The 23186-nt window shown below is 43.4% G+C and overlaps 2 protein-coding genes across 3 annotated transcripts; both read right to left on the bottom strand.

Moving 5' to 3' along the window:
• Nucleotides 1–233: 233 nt before the first annotated feature.
• ints13 (integrator complex subunit 13) lies at nucleotides 234–15308 on the bottom strand. 2 transcript variants are annotated; one of them, XM_023815261.2, is made up of 18 exons: nucleotides 14999–15308; nucleotides 13792–14046; nucleotides 13364–13438; nucleotides 10076–10278; nucleotides 9888–9968; nucleotides 9300–9390; nucleotides 7005–7133; nucleotides 6875–6898; nucleotides 5613–5697; nucleotides 5288–5380; nucleotides 5054–5143; nucleotides 4795–4973; nucleotides 4446–4613; nucleotides 4073–4227; nucleotides 3231–3461; nucleotides 2412–2551; nucleotides 605–740; nucleotides 234–524 (listed from the first exon to the last, which is right to left on the bottom strand). In XM_023815261.2, the coding sequence occupies exons 2-18, from the start codon at nucleotides 14014–14016 to the stop codon at nucleotides 488–490; spliced, it is 2142 nt and encodes a 713-aa protein (XP_023671029.1). In that variant the 5' UTR covers nucleotides 14017–14046; nucleotides 14999–15308; the 3' UTR covers nucleotides 234–487. The 2 variants fall into 2 exon arrangements, with proteins under 2 accessions (XP_023671029.1, XP_023671031.1); XM_023815263.2 differs by lacking the exon at nucleotides 6875–6898.
• A 1257-nt stretch (nucleotides 15309–16565) lies between these two features.
• LOC111845698 (shaker-related potassium channel tsha2-like) lies at nucleotides 16566–22882 on the bottom strand. The gene is made up of 2 exons (XM_023815304.2): nucleotides 18684–22882; nucleotides 16566–18127 (listed from the first exon to the last, which is right to left on the bottom strand). Exon 1 carries the CDS (start codon nucleotides 21765–21767, stop codon nucleotides 20331–20333), a length of 1437 nt encoding a protein of 478 aa, XP_023671072.1. The 5' UTR covers nucleotides 21768–22882; the 3' UTR covers nucleotides 16566–18127; nucleotides 18684–20330.
• Nucleotides 22883–23186: the final 304 nt, after the last annotated feature.

Raw genomic sequence — 23186 nt, 5'->3', positions numbered from 1 at the left:
TTTTAATTGAATTATTATATTGTATAGTGCTGCTGTTATACATTTCTTTTTTGCATTTGTATTTGTGCAGCACCATAGGTGCCCAATGGAGATGGTACTTCAATGCACTGTGTACATACATGTACATGGATGTGTTGACAATAAATAATTGAGTCTTGAGTTTTGGGAACGATTCACTTCAGATCCCAGTCACTTATGTTGTTCCTGGATGTCTCAAGAAACAGGAGGGGAAAAACAAGCAACACATTCTTTTTATTTCCTTTCAGAACATCAGAATTTGCTAGTATAAAAGTGTGTAAAAAGAAATGTATTAAGAAAAAACTGAAGAACTCTGCAACATTTCATCTGAGTACAGCATATAAAGGTAAAAAGTTGCAACACACGATCCAGCTACACATTTTTAGTAAAATAATCTCACTGTACAAATCTAACAAGACGCAAAGCAGCTTTGACAGACAGGCTATTCCACCAATCGGAAAGAGTCACATTATCTGGTGGCCTTCCCATTCTCGTGTGAGTCCATCCTGTGTGATAAAAGACAGCCGTCAGTCAAATGTACTGGTGGCCAATCATGTATCTGCTTTAATGATGACAGAATACAAACCCGTTTTCATCTTTCAGGTGCTGGTACAGCTCGGCTTTGTTGTTGACAGAGTTGATTCTCCCGGCAAACTCCTGATGCTTGCGTGAGTTTGCGGCATTGATCCTATTGGTCCACATGGTGAAGAGCGAGACTGGACCTGTATAGTAGCACACAGTTATTGGGAATATTGTGGGAAGTAGATGCTGTTAGAACAAAAACAATGCATTTCCTGGATGGACCTGTCACCCTCTCCCCCAATCTAATCCCTACTCCTCCCCTACCCATCGACCTGTACAATCCCTCATAAAAAAAAACTGTATTCAGAGCTCAACTTTATGTGACTTCTCGCAATAGGATCTTGTTTACCATGCCTACATCTGTGGCTGTCCTTTCATGTGCCACCACTAATTCACATTGGATTTTTGGTGCAACTTGCCTCAAAGAAAGAAAGATACAATGTTCCTGGTAAGTTTGGAAAAAAAATGATGCATCAAATAGGGCCGGCACAGTGGTGGGCACTGTCACCTCACACCTCTGGTACATGGGTTCAAGTCTCCGCCAGGATTCCATGTGTGTGGACTTTGCATGTTTTCCCCATGTCGTTATGGGGTTTCCTCCAGGTACTCCTGTTTCCCCCCACAGTCTAAAATCATACTGAGGCTAATTGGAGTTGATAAATTGCCCATAGTTATGCATGTGTGTGTGATTGTGCCCGACAGTGGGTTGGCGCCCAATTCTGGGTTATTCCCCACCTTGCGCCCATAGGCTCCGGAACCCCCCGTGGCCCTGAATAGGACTAACGGTTTCAACAAATGGATGGATCCAACAAATACTTTTATAGTTACTGTGTTCACAATATCAAGTGTCTTCTGCAGCTGCCCTTTCTGTGCTTTGCTGCCACCTAGTGCCACTGCCCCAATTTTGATATAATTTTTCTAATACTGAGTTACACTCCGCATCTTCAACCATATAGTGTTTCTGTGAAGTGATTACCAACAGTAATGTTAACCCCAATTTTCTGCCTGCCAACAGTTTTGGGAGATCACTGACAATAGCCCCAGACTGGAGGCAGATCGGTGTTTGCCTGGCATTGGCAAATCACCGCTCGATCACTACTGTAAACTGTTCAAAGACAAAATATCTGGACCTGTCAGCGACTCCAAATTCTGTAATGTGAAAAGTGTTATGACCCGGCTGCGACTGGCAATAAATGCGCCGTCGCGGTACAGCCAATGAGAGCGCGAGACACGGGGTGAGGGGAAACCCCGTATGCGACAGTGTTTCCTCGAAGTCCTATGTATTAAAGGCTTAATTTGCCCTGTGTTTGTAAATGTAGGTCATATGTTGTCAAACGTGTTTTAACAATTTGTAGTTTCCTCATGTCACTTCTTGCCTGTGTTTTTGTGACAAAACATAGTTTGGAGAAAAGGCAGACTTATCACTGATTCCTCCTGGTGAAAGATCTTGCAAAGTGTGACCGTGTCGCTGATTAGTCGAAGTGTGTAAGTCGCAGGAACTTCAAGACTCCCGATTACAAGACGACAAGTCGTGTAGCGTGAACAGGACAGCGATCTGACGACTTGAAAAGTAGTATAGTGCAAACTTAGCATTAGCGCTTATTTTCATACACACCTAAGCAGCTTCTCACTGGTTAAATTCCTGACATTCTTTAGATGTCGTTTGCAATTCTTCCGCAAAAAAGCACAAAGGGTGGCCGCTTGCGGTCCTCAGCAGCCACAGGGCGTGACGGCGTTCGTTTGAACTCCGCTCTGGTAGGGTTCGCGTGGCTACGGCCCGATGCGGCCCACTTCCAAGGGAGGAGCCGTACCTTTGGCCTTCTCCGGAAGCTGGAGCTCCTCCATCTCCAGCCGGGGCTTTTTGTTGAGTGGCTCAGGCGAGTCCGGCGAGTCCTTGATCACCTCCGACTCTGGCAGGTCGTCCTTCTCACGCTCCAGGGCCGCCTTCAGCCTGGGAGGCAGAGGAATCCACATGGGCACATGACCCATCTCTCCCCATCCTCCCCATGTTTCAGTCACCAGCAAACTGTCTTAAATGTACTAGTGCAGGGCAATTTTCAGTGTGTGTGCAGGTTTTTGGGATCATCTCTAGGTCAGCTGTTCAAACCCAGGCGTGAGGTATCAGTTCTCTAATTAGTAATCAATTAGGTAGTTGCAGCGAAAACCCGCATACACACCGGCCCTTTCTGGATAAGATTGCCCACCCCTGCACTAGCAACACTCATGAACATTCATGATTAATTTTCAAACTAATAAACCAATCTAAGGATCTAAGAGACCTGGTCCAAAGGTTTCATACTCTGAGATCTTTGAACTATGGGAGGAAGCCGGAGTACCCAGGCAACACAGAAAGAATATGCAAACTCAATGCACAGCAGCAGTGGGATTTGAACCCAAAATCCTGGAGATGTTAGGATAGGATAGGATAGTGCTCACCATTTGGCCCCTGTGCCACCTTAAAACTCAGGAGAATTAGACTTTTATTAATTAAATGTATGCAGCTGAGGAAATGGCGTATATCTGGATCATAGCGATGGCAAAGCGCATGACAGCCACTAAATGAGGGAGTTTTGTGCTTCACAGCTTGGTCGCGTTAGGGTCCGGGTGACCTTCAGCGAAAAGCCCCTGACCTCTCAGACTCCTGCCAGCTCCTCTCGGCCTCCGAGTCCTTGCCGTTCTTCTCGGCCTTGTCCTCCCGGTCCTCCCTCTTCCTGCCGCGCTTCTTGCGCTCCTCCTCCTCGGGCGGCTTGCTGCGACAGGCCAGGACGCAGTCCAGCACGCGCTGGTGCCGCTCGCTGCTGCCGACGTGGGTGCGCACCAGCGTCTCCAGCTCATTCCACATGATGCGGTACTGCTCGTCCCTGGGGGGAGGAGCCCAGCACAGCGACCGTCAGCCAATCACAAGGCAGTACTCCTACCACCACCACCATAACAGAACGGCATTTAACAGAGCCCTGGTACCAGCTGAACTGTTAATCAATTACCTGAGTTGCTGACCGATTTACCTGAACAATCATTATACTCATATTAAACTCACATTAGTGAAAGAAAGCGCACAGAGATTTAAAAAGCACTACGTTTGTTCCCCCTTAATTAGTTTAAAAGAATGAATCTGTGTTGAAGCAAAATTAACCACTAATCTCTAATTTAGTGATTAAGTAGGTTATCTTTTCAATTGTGGGTTAATTAAATTGTTAAATATTAACAAATTACAGAAACAGAAAAGGCTGCTCCGGCAACCTAATTTGAATCATGATTCATTTCTTCCACGACTAAATTAAGCATTATTATTTATGACTTCAGCTGGAATCCAGGTCTCCGTGGGGATGCTACCATCCATAGTAGGTAAATCCCCTCAAATAAATGAATCTGCCAAGCAACTCAATAACTCATGTAAAACTAGGCTGGTCCGTTAGGTCTCACCATTTGGGGCCCTTGCCGTTTGGGCACCATTTACACTAAGTTTACTCACCGTTTGGGGCCCTTGCCTCTGGTGCCCACAGTGGAGATGGGCAGAGGGTCGTTCTTCCTCTCCATGTCCACCAGATTGTAAACAGTCTTCTGACAAGTCAGCACATCCTCCTCAGATAAGCTCTCCTTCACAATCAAGTTAGCCAATGGCACCACCTGTGAAAAGGAAGACTCCAATTCTTAGGGGTAACATTTAGGTGGGTTACAGAATGGGACGCAACATACAACAGCCAGACCTGCTTGAAAACATGAGCCAGTATCAGAAGGAACAGAGGAGGTTACATGACCTCCCACTTTTAGGCCACCAGGGGCTTCAAGAGAGCTTGTGATTGGTCACGTCACAAAACGGATGGACAGGATGCCGACACACTCACCGCCTGCATGTTGAAGATGGTGGTCTGGGAGATGATCATGGGCCAGTAGCGTGTATGTCGCTCCAGCTGGCCCTTGGCCCTCTCCAGCGGGACCTTCCCAGCACCGTCGGCACCCTGGGCTTCTGGAAAGGGTGTCAGTCGGTTCTCCCTCATAAACTCCCCAAAGTCCTAAAGGTGAAGAGAAAAGATGGGATCGGTGAGTAGGAAGCATAGCAATGGAATTATAACCATTCAAAAACAATTATGATTACTTATTAATGTGGAAGACTTCATTTCAGCCACGTGCACACCATAAAATGCCTCCCCCTCACCCCCTCCCAAAAAACAGCGGGGACGCCTGGTCACTCACGGTGATGCGGTAGTCCGTGACCCTGCCCCCACACCCCTCGCTGATGGACGGTGGGTCCTCCAGGGTGGAGCGGGTACAGTTGAGCACATGCAGGAAGATCTCCCCACCGTGGCTACTCAACATGTGGCTGATGACCTTTGACCCCGACTTCCGCGGCTGCTCCAAGAGCACCGAGCGACCTAGAGGGACGAGCCACCTCGTTATGACATCTCTGACAAGCCGCCCCTCCCCAAAGCTCAGTCCCAGGCTTCAGACTCACCGTTCAGGAGAAAGTTAGTCAGGCAGGATGATGGGCGGCTATTGACGTCCACCGGCGAGATCCGATATGCGCCGGTACAGAAATGGAGTTCTGTAGCAACAGAACGAAGATTAAAACCAGGCACAAGTCAGCTCTGAAGAGGGTCAGACATCAGACACTCCCTAAAAATCATATAGCTGACAACAATTCACAGCTACAACCAGAAGAGCGAACCTAAATCCCCCCTTTGCTCACCCACGCTGTTAGTGCGGGGAGTGCACCACTTCAGGGTCACTGTCTCCTTCAGCCCGCTGTCCCGGGGGGTGCTGCCTGTGGGGTGAAGGTCACCTGAGGCCACCAAGAAGGGGTGGGGACGAGAGGGCCAGGTGAGCAACTCATGAGTCACGTATTTTTAATAGCAGAGTAGGAGGTTCTCACTAAGGACCATCTCAACTTCTGTCATTATCAAGCTTGGTGACGGAGCTCAGTTCGGGGTCCTTGTTTAAGAGGATAACTCCTGCTAAGTGGCACAGGAGCGCTAGGGCACCACGAGAGACCACGGCCGTCAACCTTCACATACCGCTCTTGATGAACTCCATGTGGGCGTCTCGGTGGTGCAGCAACTCCACATCGTAATTAGCCGACGTGTTGGCGTGTTGCTCCTCCTTCGGGGCAGGGGAGAGGGGGGTCGGGGCACTGTCAGAGCACGCTTCCGGACACGCGCCGCTCCTGCTTCAAGTCGACTCAGAACGACTCCTTTCTACTACGAGGACCTTAGAGTCACGGTGACTGAAGGAGGCGACCTTGAGCACCGTAACTATGAAACCGCTCAAATCTTACCCAACCCTTCTTTGAACTCCCCTACTCAACCTTTAGGTGTAGGGATAACGGCCCTAAATCCTCCTGTAATATATAATTGAAGGACACACCAGACTTAAGCCGTGACAAGGTCCTTGGGGCAATTAGAAGAAGGTATAATAAAAATGAGTCATCTGGGCTAGCGGGTGTATCAAAGAGTTTAGGATTCGAAAGCGGTTACACCCTCAATTACGTGAGTCATTTTGGCCACTGGTTTGAGGGGAGCCATCTGCTGGTTTATCAGCCGGAAGGAGGCAAGGCTTCCTCCGACCTCAAAGCGACGGGGATGACGACACACGACTGGTAAGAAGGAAACGCTGATATAACGGCCAAGACCTTAGAGAGGGCTGAGAAGATGAGAACGAGCTAAAGACAACAAAAAAGTTGGAACCACATATAATGAAGAGTGACCACAGCTCCAGAAAGCATCATAATGGTCATTCTCCACAAAGTAATCAGTTATATCATGGCCACAATCATCAATGGTGCCACAAAAAGCAATAAAATACCAAATTCATGCTATTAATTACTGTATGAGCAAAAATATCTTGACAGAAACACAATATTATGCATATATTGTGAAGAGAATATGATTAATTAAGGGCAATAACAACTACACTAACAGTAATGCATGCATCGATGCATTTAATGAGAGTTATATAAAGAGTAAGCCATGTCTAAATGCTGGCCTCTGCTCACATCTGGCACATCTTAAAAAGAGGAACAACGCAGCTGACAGGACGAGGGGGGAAACGGGTGGGTGCTCTGGCAGAAATTCGACACACAGCCATCAGCCACCACTCATCACAATACAAAAGAGGACAGAAGAGATGGCTACCAAAGGTAGGGGGCGGGACAGACCAATCACAACTAGATCATGTGACCAAGGGCAGGGGGAAAGGGGGTGGGGTTGCTAACAGGAAGTCTGTATGGGAAGGGAGCCTTGAGTTCTGCGATCCCTCAGGCGCGCCAAAATGTACTGACCTGGTCACAGACATTTAATGTGGGCTAGCAAAACAGAAAACAGGGTGTGTAAAGAAAAGCAGCAAAACTTCATCCTCAATCTCAACACGAGAGAGTTTAAAGAGCGAGGCTAGGCGGGGCGGCAGCTCACCTTCATGGGGATATTGGTGATGGTGGTGGAGGCCAAGTCGAAGTGCTGCTGGACGAGAACGTTGAGCTTAGATGCGAGGTGCCTCCCGGCCCGCACGCTGTGCACCTCGCTGCTCAACACCGAGGAGATCTAGAAGGACAGCGGGGAGTTTTCAGAGAAATGACTGAGGGCTTCAGGATCCCCACGCTATCAATGGTAACCCAATCAAATCACCGTTCTACAGTGACAATGGCAGACCTCAGGATCCTCACAATGCCTCCACAGTAACCCATCTAAATCATCTTTTTACTTGGACAAGGCCCTACTCTCAGGAACCACACACAGCCCAAGGTAACTCAGTGCTCCGGCGGAGCCGAAGTGGCAACAAGCTAATGGTCAGATACAGAGACCCTTACAGCTATGATTCAGACGTGGGGTACGGAGGCAAATCCAGTGGATTTCCGATTCCACTGGATTTGATTCAATATTGATTGTGACGGCAAATTTGGCATATCCTTATGTTTATTGAATTCGGTTAGCAGAGCACTGTGGTCGCTACTGTTCTGGTAAATCAGGGAAGCGATAAGCACTGAAGTGGCGGTGAAGAAAGGGAAAGTTTAGTTCACACAAGATCTTTTGAAAGAGGAGATATTGTGGATAAACAAGTTAAAAAAGACGTTGGTGCTGTGGTGGTATTTTTTGCAGTTTAAAATCCGATGCTTATTAAACATAAAGATACACCTAATTCATACAGATTAGTAACTTCTGGGTGTCACAGTATGCCTCTCTTTAATATTTTAAGCATATTACTAACCTGCTTATCAAATTGTGGGTGTAAGCAAACATCCACATAGTGCCAAAAGCCGGTATCCAGAAATGCATCCGTTACATAAAGCCCTGTAATCACACTGCATTTGTCTGCAATGGCTTGTGTTTGTTGACAAAACTACTGGCAACACCACCAACTTATTTGACACACTCTATTGGTAGAAAATACCACATTCTCTTTGGCTACAGTTTATTTTGGGTACATTTAACCACTTTTTTACAGCCAGCATAATATTACGCACAAATATTTCAAATAACCCATGCAGCCCAACCGTGAGGAAAGCAGTTCCCACTGTGTATTTTATCTGGTTTTGTCCACTAGATCTGGTAGTGCGAGGTTGGCCGCGTGAGAGCGACAGTGTTAAAGCGACAGTGTTAAAGCGACAGTGTTAAAGCGACAGTGTTAAAGCGACAGTGTTAAAGCGACACACAACCACAGGAAGAGACTGTAAAAGTTATTTATACTCAGTGACAAGAAAAGTCAAGCACCCAGATGGAGTGGTGGAAATGAAATGTATCTGTATGTTTGTTGAAAGGTCATGTGACTGAATCGCAAATATTGCTATGTCAGATCAAACAGACAACGGAGTTGGCAGTATGGGCACACTGCTGGTCCCATGTCAGTAGGGTGTGGCACCCATACCAACTCCAGCAAGTGCCGGTAATGCTGTCTAATGCTTCTACGAGGCATCCTCTGTATCTGGTGACTGGACATGCCAGCTCCTTGCAAATCGAATCATATACATACCCATCAACGGTCTGCTCATGTACCAAAGTACATCCAAATCGGACCATTACTTCTGGGTGCTTAACTTTTTTTTTTGTCACTGAGTGTATTAAAAACTTTGATCTTGGGATTTTATGAATCAATATTGGATTATGCAAATTAAGATCGATTTGAATCAGGAAATCAATTTTTCAAACCAGCCCTAACAAAGGGTTAGTACTTCTGCAAAAACTCTCCCGTCATCGTTTCATTACACCTGCGCCTCTCATATGTACTGTCCCCTCTGCTGCCCCCTTGTGTTGCAGCTGGTAATGTCCCCCTGCTCCTATATTGCTACCAAAGTCTCCAGAGCGAGAACTGCCAAGTTCCAGCAATGTAAACATCTGTGTAGCAGGAAAGCTGTTGTGAACCAACACGTGAGTAAATGGGTTATCGTTCCAGCCCCCAGCCTCAGGGTCAAGCAACGATATCAGCGAGCAAGGAAGTGAAATTCTCTCAGAAAAAAGACCCATAGTTCCCATGCACTTCACACAGAAGTGAGGCCCTTGTGAATCACATATTAGCGTTAGCATAGCATTAGCGTGCTCACTGTCGGTGCTAATGGGATGAGTTTTACCATGATTACATGATACAAGAGATAATTACTGGAAAAATATGAGCGCTGTACTATGGTAAAATACAGCCTTCACACTCAACAAGATTTAGGACACAAAATTGTGCAGGCTTTATCTCTCCTCTTACGCAAGGCCACAAAGCCCTACCTCTTTTCTAGGCCGGTCAGAGACCAGAGTCTCCTCTCCAAACGGGTAGGTATGGATCAGAACCAGCTCACACTGTTGAATCTGCATCAGTCTGGAAGACAGAAACACCCCATGAGGCCCTTATGCCAACAGCTTTGACCAAAGCCAAGGGCAGAGCTGTGAATACAGGGTAAATACTGGTAGGATAATTGTTATTCTGGCTGCAACAGAGCATAAATCACTGTGGCAGACTGATTTCACTGCAAAATGTTACTCTGCACTGGTTAACTTAGGTAAAATATTTATGTTCCCATTAACCTAAAATCATAAACAAACAATTTCACGCATCTGGGAACACTATCCGGTATTTTGTGTTTGGCACTGAACCACAAACAGTACTGGTATGTTTGCAAATACTGGCGATAAAGTATTCTGTGTGCTAAATTTTAAAAATTACTCAATCTTAGAGGCAAGCATATGAACGTAGCCTTGACGGCGTACCCTTATTCGGGCTTTAGTTCCTTATTCGGCTACGTAAAGACAGACTGGGTTAACGTGAGGTCGGCGGATGTCTCGGACCCAAGTCCAGCCACCCGTGCCGGAACTCACCGATCCGAAGCGGCCGCGATCTTGTTCTGCTCCAGGATGGTCTCCTGCACATAATCCTCCAGCATGCGCACGTGCGTGTCACTGCAACACAAGGAGGACACGTTACACGAGGGAGCGGCCCTTACTCGGGGTTTAAAAATAAGACTTGAAGAGCGTGCAAGTCCCCGTGGATGGGGCCCCGCCCGTACCTCTTGGCATTGGTAAGGCAGATGATGCGTCCTCGGTTGTTGACCCGCTCAGCCTGGTCCATGAGGGTGGTGCGCGCCTCGTGCTGGTACTCCGTCAGCTTGCACAGGGACCCCACGGCGGCCACCAGGCCGTGCAGGATGCTGCAGCACTCGGGGTCCTCGCTGGGGTTGGGGGGCCCCACGACAGCCAGCCTCGCCATCAGCTGCCGCGGAGAGCGTAACACGTTAGCCGCCCACTGACCCGACCTCCTTAACTTCCACGCATAAATGTCACCTTTATCCCTGCGCTTCCCGGCGCCCCAAGGCTGCACACACAGATTATTCTTACTCTCTGGCTACAGACATTAGATTATTTTTTCATCCAACAGAGTCTCACTGAATGTCCCAGTTCACTTCCTACTCCAAATAATTAAGGTTACTGTCTGACTCCAAGGCAGCAAAATGTAGGAGCATCTTTGGACCAGGTACAAATACTACATTAACTGCACATAACCCCCCTGTCATTTGTTTATATTTATTTTCTGCACAATATTGTGTGTCTGTACTACATGTGCACTTCGGTTTGCACTATGTTTGGACCTGTGCATGACCTGACCACCTGACCGAAACCCGGTAGAGATGGTTCAGGAGGATTGTGACCAGAGGGTGAAGGAAAAGTAGCCAATTAGTGCCTGGCATATATACTACATGGACAAACGTGTTGGGACACCTGGCCATTACACCCACAGGACCTTTTCTGACATCCCATTCTAAATCCATAGGCATCAATTATGGAGCTGGTATACGTACCAAGATATTTTGGACAATTATATGCGTCCAGCTTTGTGGGAAGTTAGGGGAAGGCCCTTTTCTGTTCCAGCAGGACTGCGCCCCAGTGCACAAAGCAAGGTCTGGTGTGGAAGAACTTGACTGGCCCGAACAGAGCCCTGATCTCGACCCCATCAAACACCTTCAGGATGAACTAGAGCGGAGACTGTGAGCCAGGCCTTCACGTCCAACATCGGTGCCTATCCTCACAAATGCTCTCCGGGATGAATGGGCAAAAATTCCCCACAGAAACATGCCAAAAGCTTAAGGAAAGCCTTCCTAGCAGAGTATGACATCACATCAATGCCAAAACTAGAGACGCTACACAACAAGAAAAATATAAACCTGCGTAAATATCCCACTTGCGAGCGTAAATGTAAAACTGCGTCCGCGTCTATCATACTATCACGCTCTTTTTTTTCCCCTCTAGACCAGGGCAGTTCAAATCAGGCCCTCGATTCCAAATCCAGGCCTTGTTTTCAGTTCTCCCTGGTAGTTAGTTTAATAATTACTGATTCTGATTGGTCAGAGGCTTCGCACCTGGCTCGCAGGTGAAGGAAGGCTGGAGAATCAGCAGTGCTCGGCCCTCAAGGACCGTGAGTTGAATAGCCCTGTTCTAGACTTTACAGTAGATTACTTTCGGCTGCTATCTTCGCTCGAGTGAAATTTTTGTGCTTGAGTTTTGGGGGGCGGGCTCATGGCATATTCTGTCGGAGAATGCCATTGGCTGATGGCTCCTAGTTTTGGGACTGCTTGCACACTACGAAGACCATGACTTTAACTATTTTTACAAGCATGCGTACAATGATTCCCATTGCCCACTCACCTGTTCCCCTCATCAGTATAAAAATAGCATCTGTTTTTTTGTTGATGGAGGGAACAGGCAAGTGGGCAACAAGAATCAATGAATGCATGTCCATAAAAAAAGAGGTAAAGCTCGACTATTAAATTGCTATTACAAGACAGATAAACCATGGTTTGTTTTTAACTTAGCTACATGACAACATTCCTCTTCGTCCTCAATCGATGTGTTGCTTGCGAACGAGTCCAACTGATGTGATGCCATAGAAGAATAGAAGAATGGCGGCTGTTTTAGCTGCATAGGGGGGAACCAACTCCATATTGATGGCTATGGACTTAGAACAGGATGTCATAAAAGTACCTGTAGGTATAATGGCCAGGCGTCCCAGTACGTTTGTCCAAATAGTGCAGTAGCTCTCAATCCTGTTCCTGATGCCCCCTTCCAGAATGTTTTCATTTCAACCCACACTGTATTCAACCTGCCACATTGATTGTTAGCCTATTAGGGGCCATCTGAGCCAGCAGGGGGGGGCACCAGGAAAAAGATTGAGAACCAGTGATATAGCGTATGTGGGACCTGCTTCAGGACAGCTGGAAAAGCATCCCAGGAGGCCCCTCATGGAACTGACATAGAGACAGTAGGGTCAGTCAGTCCTTGAAGCAGCAACAACTTCTTTGGTTAGTGTATAATTGTGTATGCATTATTTAATAGTTTTGATGTCTTTATAATTATTCTAAAATGTAGAGAATAGTACAAATCTTTCTATGGGTAGGTGTGTCCAGACTTTTAACTGGTGTTGTACGTCCAATAATTACTCTCTATGTTTTCCTCAGTGGGATCTATATTGGTTATTCCAAAATTACACGCATTTTGTATCTCACACTTTAAGCCCTTAATAGTCTATATCTATAACTGATACTGAATTTTGCTGATAACTCCTGGCATACAGCTAGATTTTATGTTTTCTCGCGTTCAGATCGCTCATCCTCAAAAACAGTGCTCATGATATTACGGAAATGTGACATGTAATAACGCATTATGCAGTAATGCTGTGTTATGTAATAACTGTGTAACAACACATTATGCAGTAATGCTGTGTTATGTAATAACTGTGTAACAACGCATTATATAACATTATTATGCAATAACAAAATATAACAAATCTATAGCCTACATTATAATTTTATATTACAACATGAATCTATTTTCATCATCATCATCACATAGTCCAAAAGAGAGCATCAGTGTGTTTTTATGATCCATTCCAGGTGGCTTCTGTGTCTATGACAGAATAGCAGGCTAAAGCTTGAATAAAAAACGATATAGAAAATAATGAGTGGGTTGATCACTCGTTATTTTATGAATGAGGATATGAATTACTTCAGTTAAACAGGGTTTTGAGAAACACTCATTAGTCAATGAATGATCTTAAGTAGAAGATAATGAACTAAGTGCCACAAAGCTTTCGGGAAACACACCCTTGAAAATGTATGTAATTTTCCTAAACAAAATTTGTTACATTTTGTTATTACATAATACGTTGTTACATGGTGTGTGACAAAACATTATATAATAACACCACATCGTGTAAAGAAAATTTGTTACATTGTGTCGAATTCTTATATTGTGCATTGTTACATAGTATCAAATGTTTTGATAGGCCAAAATGCCAATGGTACCTCTTGAGTGTTCTGGTCCACCTGGTTCCAGCTGTTCAGGATGTGACAGTCTGAGTCGCTGACTATGTAGTTCACCTGGTGATTAACATGATAGACAAACAGCTCAGTGTCTCAATGGGGGGGGGGGGAAGAAACAAACCACTGCAACACAGGCTATCATATAAAGCACGGAGAAACTCGCACAGTGAAACAGTGAAACTCAATACAGTTTTTAAAAACTTCCTTCTAGCTTAACTGCAATTAATGAGATCCTATATTCATTTAAGAATCTACATGTCTGCTTGATATCTTCAGGGCAAGGTGTCCTGTGAATTCAGGGACTACCGTGACCTTGTACTAAACAGCGGTTTTCATAGACGGATGGATGGATGGACGGGACTCAATGTACTGCTGCATGTAATAGAGAACAAGGATCATGTGGGGCTTACCAGTTTTCTGGTGGGGTAGATGTCGTAGAGAATGCGGCAGTACTCCATGGAGCACTCTACGGCACACGTCCACAGGGACTTGGAGACGGGGGCCAGCGGGATGACGCCCTGCGCGCGGTTTTTGGTCAGCATGTCAAACTCCACCTGCTGCCGGCACGATTCGGCCATGTAGTGACAATGGTCCACCACAAAGGCGGTCTTGTGTGACGCTGAGAACATCTTCATCTTTACATCAACACAGCTGATCCTCTGTGACTAGTGGACATAAATGGTGCGTGTAAGGAATGCAAGCCAGAGCCATTGTCAGGAAATCAGCGTGACACTCTGGATGAGCAAATGTATAGTGATTAAATTTTGTCAGAGCTCTATGTGTGCTCCTTAAAGACTGTACAGTACATACACCATTTCCCAATTCAGACAAAATAATTTACAAAAGCATCTGCATAGTCCAGAGGTATAGAACTTGGAATCAGATACCATGTGAACTACACCGGCCATTACCAAATGAATTACAGGAACAAGAATGAATGTTATTTGGCTAGTATACTAACTATTGATCTACCTTCTATATGCTTAGCGTGGTCAGTGTTATGGGAGGGCCTGGAGCCTATCACAGGCAGAACAGGGCACAATGCTGGGATATGTCCTAGACAAGATGCCAGTCCATTACAGGACACACAGATGCACAAAAGTACAATCGTACACTGCAGAAAATTTAGCCTAAACGCATGTCTGGATTGTAGAAGGGGCATACCCCATACACAGAGGTGGGCCGTGAACCTACAACCGTGGACCGATGAAGCTACCCACTGATATACTAGATCAGTCTACTTTATCAATCGATTTCGAAGCAGCGACGTTAACACGAATGTCGTCTTACCAGCTTTGCAGTAAATAAAGAAGATAAGTACAGAAGAATATTTAGCAGCAAAATCTAAATAAAATTAAAACGATTCGGTTTTATCAGCACAATAAATCGGTCTTTAGTGATATGTGCGAACTATACTTCCGTTGCACTAATCTCGTTAGCTAGATAGTATAAGGTTAATCCACACAGAACTGGCATCATTACAGTGGAAATATTTTTAGCTAGCGCTTCCTGTATTGTTTTCGGGCAAAATAAGTGTCAAGGCCACGGATATTTATTTCATCGAGCAACAAGACTAATAATATATGACGTAAATAAAAGACAATAAACATGCGTTACCCTTTCTTGATCTGCGTCATCCAAATAGGATATTTATTTCTGAATAAAAAGTCCGTGGCTTGCGCGCTTGGTTTAACTTACAGAAGGTGCATGTAGAAAAATAGTTGCTGTTCAACGAATCATTTGTGAAAGTTTAATATATACGTTTGTCAATTTACTTATTCCGCCTTCGGAATTTCATATTTTCTCTATAAAGCCAAGACATTAACAGGTATTCATATGTCTTGCATTAATAAGAAAAGAAGAACGGCTAAAGATCATACAGACAGCCGTCGAGTCCGTCACTGAAGGCTGTCCGACTGCCGCACTCCAGCGACTGAAATTGGTTCCTGTTTAGCGCCGCATGCGATGCTATCGGAAAAAAAGGTATAGGCCTAGGCCTACATAAAGAACAAAAATACATACTGGAATATATGTATATATATATATACACACACAGACACATACAGGATACAACATCCAAACCATCAAGAACTGAAACCTACTTCGTTTATCTGAATTATTGATTATCATATAATGTCACGTTTAAAATATAATGCATTTAAATGCATCTTACCTCACGTTTTGTAATTTTGCTATAAAATGATCTATTCCTCTTTACCGCAATAAGACACGTTTATACATATAGAAAGCATTGTTTTATTGAATGAGGCAGAATTCCTAGTACACAAATGAAATTAAATAACACAGAACAAGATAATTAGGCCTATATAAAATATTTTTCTTTTGTTTTTTGTAATTCTTATGGTGCTTTATCGTAGTGGTTCCTATTCCACAGCTCTGTGTAAGGAGTGACCCCTTTATTTGTTTTTTGTCCTATTGCTGTATTTCACCTTGCCTTAATGTGTTACAGTTTTCACCCCAGAGACCCACCAACAAAAATCGATAAGCCCAAGGCTAATTCAAGTCTTTCGTGTGTGACCACCACCCCAAAATGACCTTCGCTGCCACTGCCAACAGTTTACCACTAGGTTACAAAATCTGTCCTTTCTGATAATTTCCCTAAACTATGCTCTATAAGTGCCAGATATACCTGCTTTTTAGTTGCACCTTGGTCAATAGCTAGTTGGCCTTAAGCAAAATCTCATTATGCTAAAGTAGGATTTGCTTGCCTGTATTATGTAACCTGCTTCAGCGTTAAATCATGCATAATTTAATTGAAACATATTGTTCATGACACATTTTGTTCTCGGAAGGCGGCTCTTAACCTGCATTGTGTGGATGCTGCTTATAAAGCACAGGAGTCATGTCATTGTTTTATAAGCACTTCTGTGATTCAATGGCTTCAAAAGCGGAGCTGCAGGGGTGACCCAGTGGCTTTTGGCCATTCGTGCGGATAACGGACCTTAAATTGTGGAAGCGGAGAGACTAGATCTTCCAGTGGTTCCTGTTTAACGATGGCATCATTTTCTACGTAAAGTCACTCTCGATGGGGTGCAGGAAGACTGGAGTGGCGAATCTTAAAAATGCACTTTTTCCCCTGGTAACTCACTGGATCCACTGCTTTATGCAATACAGTAGCTGTCACATCAAGAGCTAGTATTTCATTATAATTGTACAATTCAAGAAAAGTATAATCTTTTATGGAAAAATGTCAGCAGAGTACAAGCATGATGTACAGTTAAAGTACAATATTCAAAAATACTGTTAACCATTTAGTATTACTCTTCTAAGTTTCTCAAAGAAAATATTCTATAAATTGTGTTAATTTACACATTTACAGTACAGGAGGGATGTGAAGCTAGATTTATGTTCATAGTCTGACTCACTCGTTGAGACAGAATCACTTGTTGAGACATGATATGTACAGTCAACACTTTGAAAGACTGGAATTGTATGGCACAGATCTATGAGTAGCTAGAGCAAAGGATCGCATATTATAAAACAATTGTTTATGAAGTCTTAACACCACTAAAACAACTATTGTGAGTCTCCAGGTTCTGCTGAAGGGATGAAATATCCCTTTCGCATGGGTGTCTGTCCATGGTCCATCACCCATAGTTCAGGATCAGCTTTCCACTGCCTACCTTGAACTCAAAACTTTGGTATGGCTATATAACATAACAGCATTGCACAACAGATAAATGGAATTAACATGAACACCACCTTTTTATGGCTTACAGAACATTTAAAGCATATCTCACAATGGATTCAGTAATGTAATATAACATTCATCCATAAGCATGGTGTTTGACCACTCGTAAAAAGTTAAACATTTGAACATGAGGTAGATGTTTTCAAAAAGTGATACAGCATTCCGATTTAGAAGAAAACAAAGAGCGTTAATAATAACCATAAACATGAAACAACAAAGACCTGCAGTGAATTTGTTACCCTTGATTATATGCACTAAGATTCCGATACATATTAGCAGGAAGGGTTTTCCACCCTCTCGTACCATGTTGTTTTTTTCAAGGCAATCGTGTAGCATCATACAAGTCTACAAAAAATTCACCCATTTATGTAATGCTATTGTATAAATACATGAAATATATAATATATAAAAAATAAAGATTTAATATTGTCGAGCTCATTCTTTTGAACAGTGCTGTTGTGCAGTTGCTCCCTTGTGGTAGCATACTGACACTAAAGAAGTTTTGAGCTATATACTTTAGAGCAAAGGTTTTCAATGATTTGCTAGCATGCAAAATGCAGTTTTGGTTCAGGAACAGATATGCAATGTTCATGTCCTTTACAGGAAATTCTTACAGGACCACAAATATGTTTGTATTATGACAGGAGGCTTTTTAGACAACTCTATGTCGAATATTTTAAAGTTTTATATTAAGCAAGTTGGATGTGTATGACTGGTGATTCGAGAAACACTTAATACTGAAGCTGGCACCTGGTTGACGTAAAACAGTAAGATATCCGCTGCTGTGTGGGCAGGATATTACTCAGTGTAAAGCAGAGAACATGTGGTAAACATCCATGGGAGCGATTTCCAATGTTCAGTTCTTCTGCGATGGAGATGCTTCTTCGAAGCGTTTATCCCTTCGCTCTGAGTATTCCTCTTCAGAAGCAGGTCCCCTGTAGCTCAGAGTCGACGCCTGACATTCTACCGGTCTGGAAGGTTCTGTGCCGTGTGAAGGAATCAAAGGGAGGCTTCCCTTGAGTGTGATCTGCGACCTGCAAGGATGAAGAGGGAAGTGTGCATGTTTATCACCACGGTGTTTTTACTATTGCTACCAATGTCACCAAATGCCTTATGATTAGTAGTCTGCATAAAATTCCGTAATTAAAAATAACCAAGTGTTTAAAAAACGTATAGGTGGCAGAGTGGTTAAAACTTAATATATTTTACTTTGGCAATGGATAGTAAGAGTATAGTGATCCATAGCATAAATATACGACTTTATAGACAGCACCTTAGCACATATGTAGCATGTGAGGGGTTGACAATGTACTTCCAAGAAAAAAATCTCTGTTTTCATAACTGAGAAGTTTTTGATTATTTTGTCATTTTGTGATATTGGCATTGTTGAGTACGTGTAAAGATTGCAGGTGTTATTTTGCTATGTGCAAACCCCTATTTTGGAAATGACATTAAAAGAAATGTAGTCTAATTTACGGGAAATATAAGTTATAGGCCTAGACATTACATTTGCTATGGATAATATTGAAGTGTTTTTTTTTGGTCACGTGATCGTACGCGTCATAGCGTAAGGTTAAGGACATTTCTCACCTGGGAATAAGATGGTTGCGGAGTCTTGCTGTGTGTACATCGAGATTCCGTTTTCATTTGCTTCAGTTGCGTCGATTGTTTTGTCTGCAGGCGAATTTCTGCAGTTATGTAAGTTATTCTGAAGTCACAGCACTTCGATGTATAAACATGGTCGCTATAGGTCTTCCAGTAGTTCCATTTTATTTAACATGCGAAAAATCGGGGGCTGTTTCTGTTGACTTCTAGGAACATCTGTCTTGTTGCCAATTTCCAAAGTCACGTCATCCATGTAGGTATTGCTGTTTTTTCCATAGTCATTTAATTTAATTGTTTGATTTTAGCTGTTCAATCTTCATTTTATTTTAGTTGTTCAATCTTCATTGTTGTTGTCAGGTCTTAATTCACAGTTCACTTGGTTGTGTTTCCTTATTTCTCTGCTTTATTGTTTTTAATATTAATTGAACAACAATATTTAGTGCTGAAATTGCCCATCGTATTATCGCTCAGATCCTCGCAAGTCGGTGTCAAACACCCAAAACGTTACTCAAAATGCAAAAAAAAAAAAAGTCACCAAGATTATAATACCACTTTCTAACTTTCTATTACGACAAAGGCATAAGAATGTCTGGAAGGTTGCTATAGAAACATTGCTGTATCAAAAGTTCATTTTCGTCCACGCGGTGGCGCCCTAATCTGTATACAATATTATAATCAAACATACTAGCGTATGCATACCAATATATGGATTACTTGTCATTCATATAAATCGAACGGGTTCGTACGTAATGAAATTTGTTTATACAATGAGAATAGCCGCTTTATTGTACCAAAGGGTGTGTCGACTAATTTTAGCGACGTTGAAGGACGGATTTACCACCTATTCCTAATATTTTGGTTTGATGTCATCGGATTAAAAGAAACATATAGGTCTGTTCAAAGTGCGTACATTGACTTTTTACACGAAATATTTATTTGGAGGTAAATTTTTGGAACGAGCGATCATATTGTTTCTTGGTATACCAGACATCTTAATGACAGCTATTTACGTAGAACATGGGTTCCTAACCTGGCTATATCTATATTGATAGATCAGGCTAATTGTATATTGCTCATGCTTTTTTGTGACCTCAATGGAAAATAAATTACGTTAATCGATGTCTAGACTGCAAAAGTTCAAACTCTCCGATTGACCTAGCATATTATTATTATTATTATTATTATTATTATTGCACTGTCCAGAGATATACCCTATAGACCTGTAATAGAGGAATACATTTGCTTCAGTAATTAAAACTAGTTGGTCCAATGTTCTTGCTCCTTAAATTAAATGTAAACTTGTTGTAATGAACGCCATAGATATTAATAAGAAATAAAGTGCTACTGGAAATGGAGCATGTAATAAAAATGGCTGTTTTACTGCTCATAAGCGAGCCGAATGCAACTTTACGCTTTAATAGGCGCACAAACTGGAAGACACGTGGATGAAACGCGCAAATTTACAAATTCCGTCCCTTTCTCAATTATTTTGATGAAAAATCCTATAATTATAAGTGAGTTAGCATCAAACGTCGAAAAAAGGCTGTAAACATTTCGAAGCCAAAATGAGGGGGGTAGGCGCACAAAGCTGCTTCACGCATGTTTCAGGAGTCCGTAACATGCGGTCCCGCATCATACGTCGGTGAACTTGCCCGTGTACGGCTTATGCGGGCTGTAATTGATGTATTTCAATGAATCCAGGTCTTCAGCCTCCATTAAATCAGACTTTGTGAGGGAAGGCTTGCTGTCAGACTTCTTGACATCCCCAAATGTAGGCTGCGGTTGACCACATGTAACATGAGTATATTGTGATTGCTCCTCATGTTCCGTCTCCCTGTGGTAGAAGTAGTTGAAATTCGACACAATGACTGGGACGGGCAGCGCAATAGTAAGCACACCGGCGATGGCACATAATGATCCGACGATCTTGCCCCCAACAGTGACAGGGCACATGTCTCCATAGCCCACGGTCGTCATTGATACTACTGCCCACCAAAAGGCATCGGGGATACTGCTGAATGAAGACTGTGGGTCATCGGTCTCAGCGAAGTACACGGCACTGGAGAACAGAATAACACCTATGAAAAGGAAGAATATTAAGAGACCGAGCTCCCTCATGCTCGCCTGGAGTGTCTTCCCCAAAATCTGGAGACCCTTCGAGTGTCGAGACAGTTTGAAAATGCGGAAGACTCGCACCAGGCGGATGACTCTTAGAATGGCCAGCGACATTGCTTGCTGGCCATTGCCTTGGCTCTCCGCCAGCTCCAGCCCCACCGTGATAAAATAGGGGATGATTGCCACAATATCGATGGTGTTCATAATGTTTTTAAAGAAGGCGGGTTTACTGGGAGACGCAAAAAACCTCACCATCAGCTCAAATGAAAACCAGATGATGCACAAGGTCTCCACGATAAAGAACGGATCGGTGAATGGATTTGGTTTTTCCATTCCTAAAGTTCCATTGACAGAAAAGTGATCTTCCGGAAATCCGTGCGCATCCCGAAACTCCGGCAAGGTCTCCATGCAGAAAATAACAATGGATATCAAAATGACCACGACAGAAACTATTGCTATTCCTCTGGCTGGTCCTGAGCTCTCGGGGTATTCGAACAAAAGCCAGACCTGGCGCTGGAACTCGCTTTCTGGCAACGGGCGCTCTTCCTCTTTTATAAAACCTTCGTCGTCTTTGAATTTTTCAATCACGTCTTCGCCCAGATCGTAAAATTTGATCTCCTCCATAAATATGTCCATAGGTACGTTAGCAGGTCTCCGGAGCTTCCCCCCGGACTGGTAGTAATAAAGGATGGCATCAAAACTGGGTCGATTTCTGTCAAAGAAGTACTCGTTTCTCAAAGGGTCAAAGAATCGCATCCTTTTTCTTGGGTCCCCCAGCAGTGTTGATGGAAACTGAGCCAGTGTTTTGAGCTGAGTTTCAAAGCGCAGTCCGGAGATGTTGATGACCACCCTCTCGCAGCATTCCTGGTCCATGCGCTCCGGATTACAGACATCTTGAGACAGGGCTGCAAGGGCCACAGTCTCCTCTAGGTTTTCTGAAGATACAACTGTCATTTTTACCCCCCTACGGGTAACGCTTTTGGTACCACGTCTCACAGCAGCTCTCTATCCCCTGTGTTTCTCGACGTTTGGCACAATGTGACCCAGCCACGCAAAAGAGCGACGTCCCTAGTTGCGCTTTTCCTCCCCAGTGTCAGTCTAGCGTGTGCGGACGCGTCCTCTTTGATTTCATCGTCTTCACTAATTGTCCACGGCTTATGCTTTCACCTTCCCCACGCAGGCAGTCTGGACAATTGGCTGTCACATTCATAGCATTTTGAGCAATAGTGCCCTCCCCAAGTGGGCTGACGTTTAGGCGCTCACTCGCTAAGTAGGAAATGCACACAGCCAAAATGTGTGAATCAAAAGCTCAATAATATAGTAGCCTATATTTTTGATATGCTATTAAACTCGAAATTACAATCTCTTTTATCTATTTTATAAGATGCCACAGCTGTATTCATGAGGTTTCGTCCCTTTAACGCCGCGATTGCGCGTTATTGTGGAGTTACTTTTTAAACTTTTTTTTAGGTTTGCTTGTTGTTTTTTTGCTGAACACTAACAATGGCTACGTGAAATATATAAACAAAAGATATAACTTAACATTTCCGGTATTAATTATGAATAAAGAATAATGTAGAAATAATGTACGACACCAAACTGAAGTTTGCTTAAGTAAATCGTGCTGACCGTCAAATCAGTCCCGCCAATTCTTAATATACGATTCAGATTGAATGGGACGTGTAATAGTAGATGACATCTTAGTCACGTAGACTATATATGAGGATAGTGGCGCAAATTTAATTTATTATTCAAAAAAGGAATTGGTTAACTCCGAAAACAATCTCTCTATGGGACATTGGGATTTATTTCCATGCAATGCCAGGTAAAATAACGGAGAAAACCCTTTCTATGGCACGGCTTGCTAGTTTTGTCAAAAAAATGAACATGCACATTTAATGCTAATAGCAGCTCATTTATATACTTTAGCCAGAACGAACTCAGACATACCTGCAGATGATGGACTGATTCTGTGTCAAAATGCAAGAACTGTTGAAAGCTTGTTTCTGTCGTGACTGTTATCTATTTGATGTTTTACTAGTAATCCGTGATTGTGGGTGCATTCACTCCTACGCAAAGATCATCCAACAATCGATAAAACACAATACGCCTTTCAAGCTGCACGTGGCCGCGCGGAACATGGATCTGCGTGCAGGATGCAGCGCAGAGAAATTCCATTCATTTACGACTTTCATTTAGTATTTGAAGCATCTATTTTGTTTCTACCTTAAAGCAAGTCTTGGCAGCACACAATAAATAAAAACCGTGCACGTTGATATCTATATTTATGAAGTAAATCTTTTACTATTTTCTACTAGCAACATGATGTAGGTAAAAGATGTATGTGCGTTTTTTTTACAGTTGTGCTCCCTC

The sequence above is a fragment of the Paramormyrops kingsleyae genome, chromosome 3 (genome assembly GCF_048594095.1).
Source record: "Paramormyrops kingsleyae isolate MSU_618 chromosome 3, PKINGS_0.4, whole genome shotgun sequence".
Taxonomy (NCBI): domain Eukaryota; kingdom Metazoa; phylum Chordata; class Actinopteri; order Osteoglossiformes; family Mormyridae; genus Paramormyrops; species Paramormyrops kingsleyae.
This window is presented reverse-complemented; position numbering and strand designations above follow the sequence as displayed.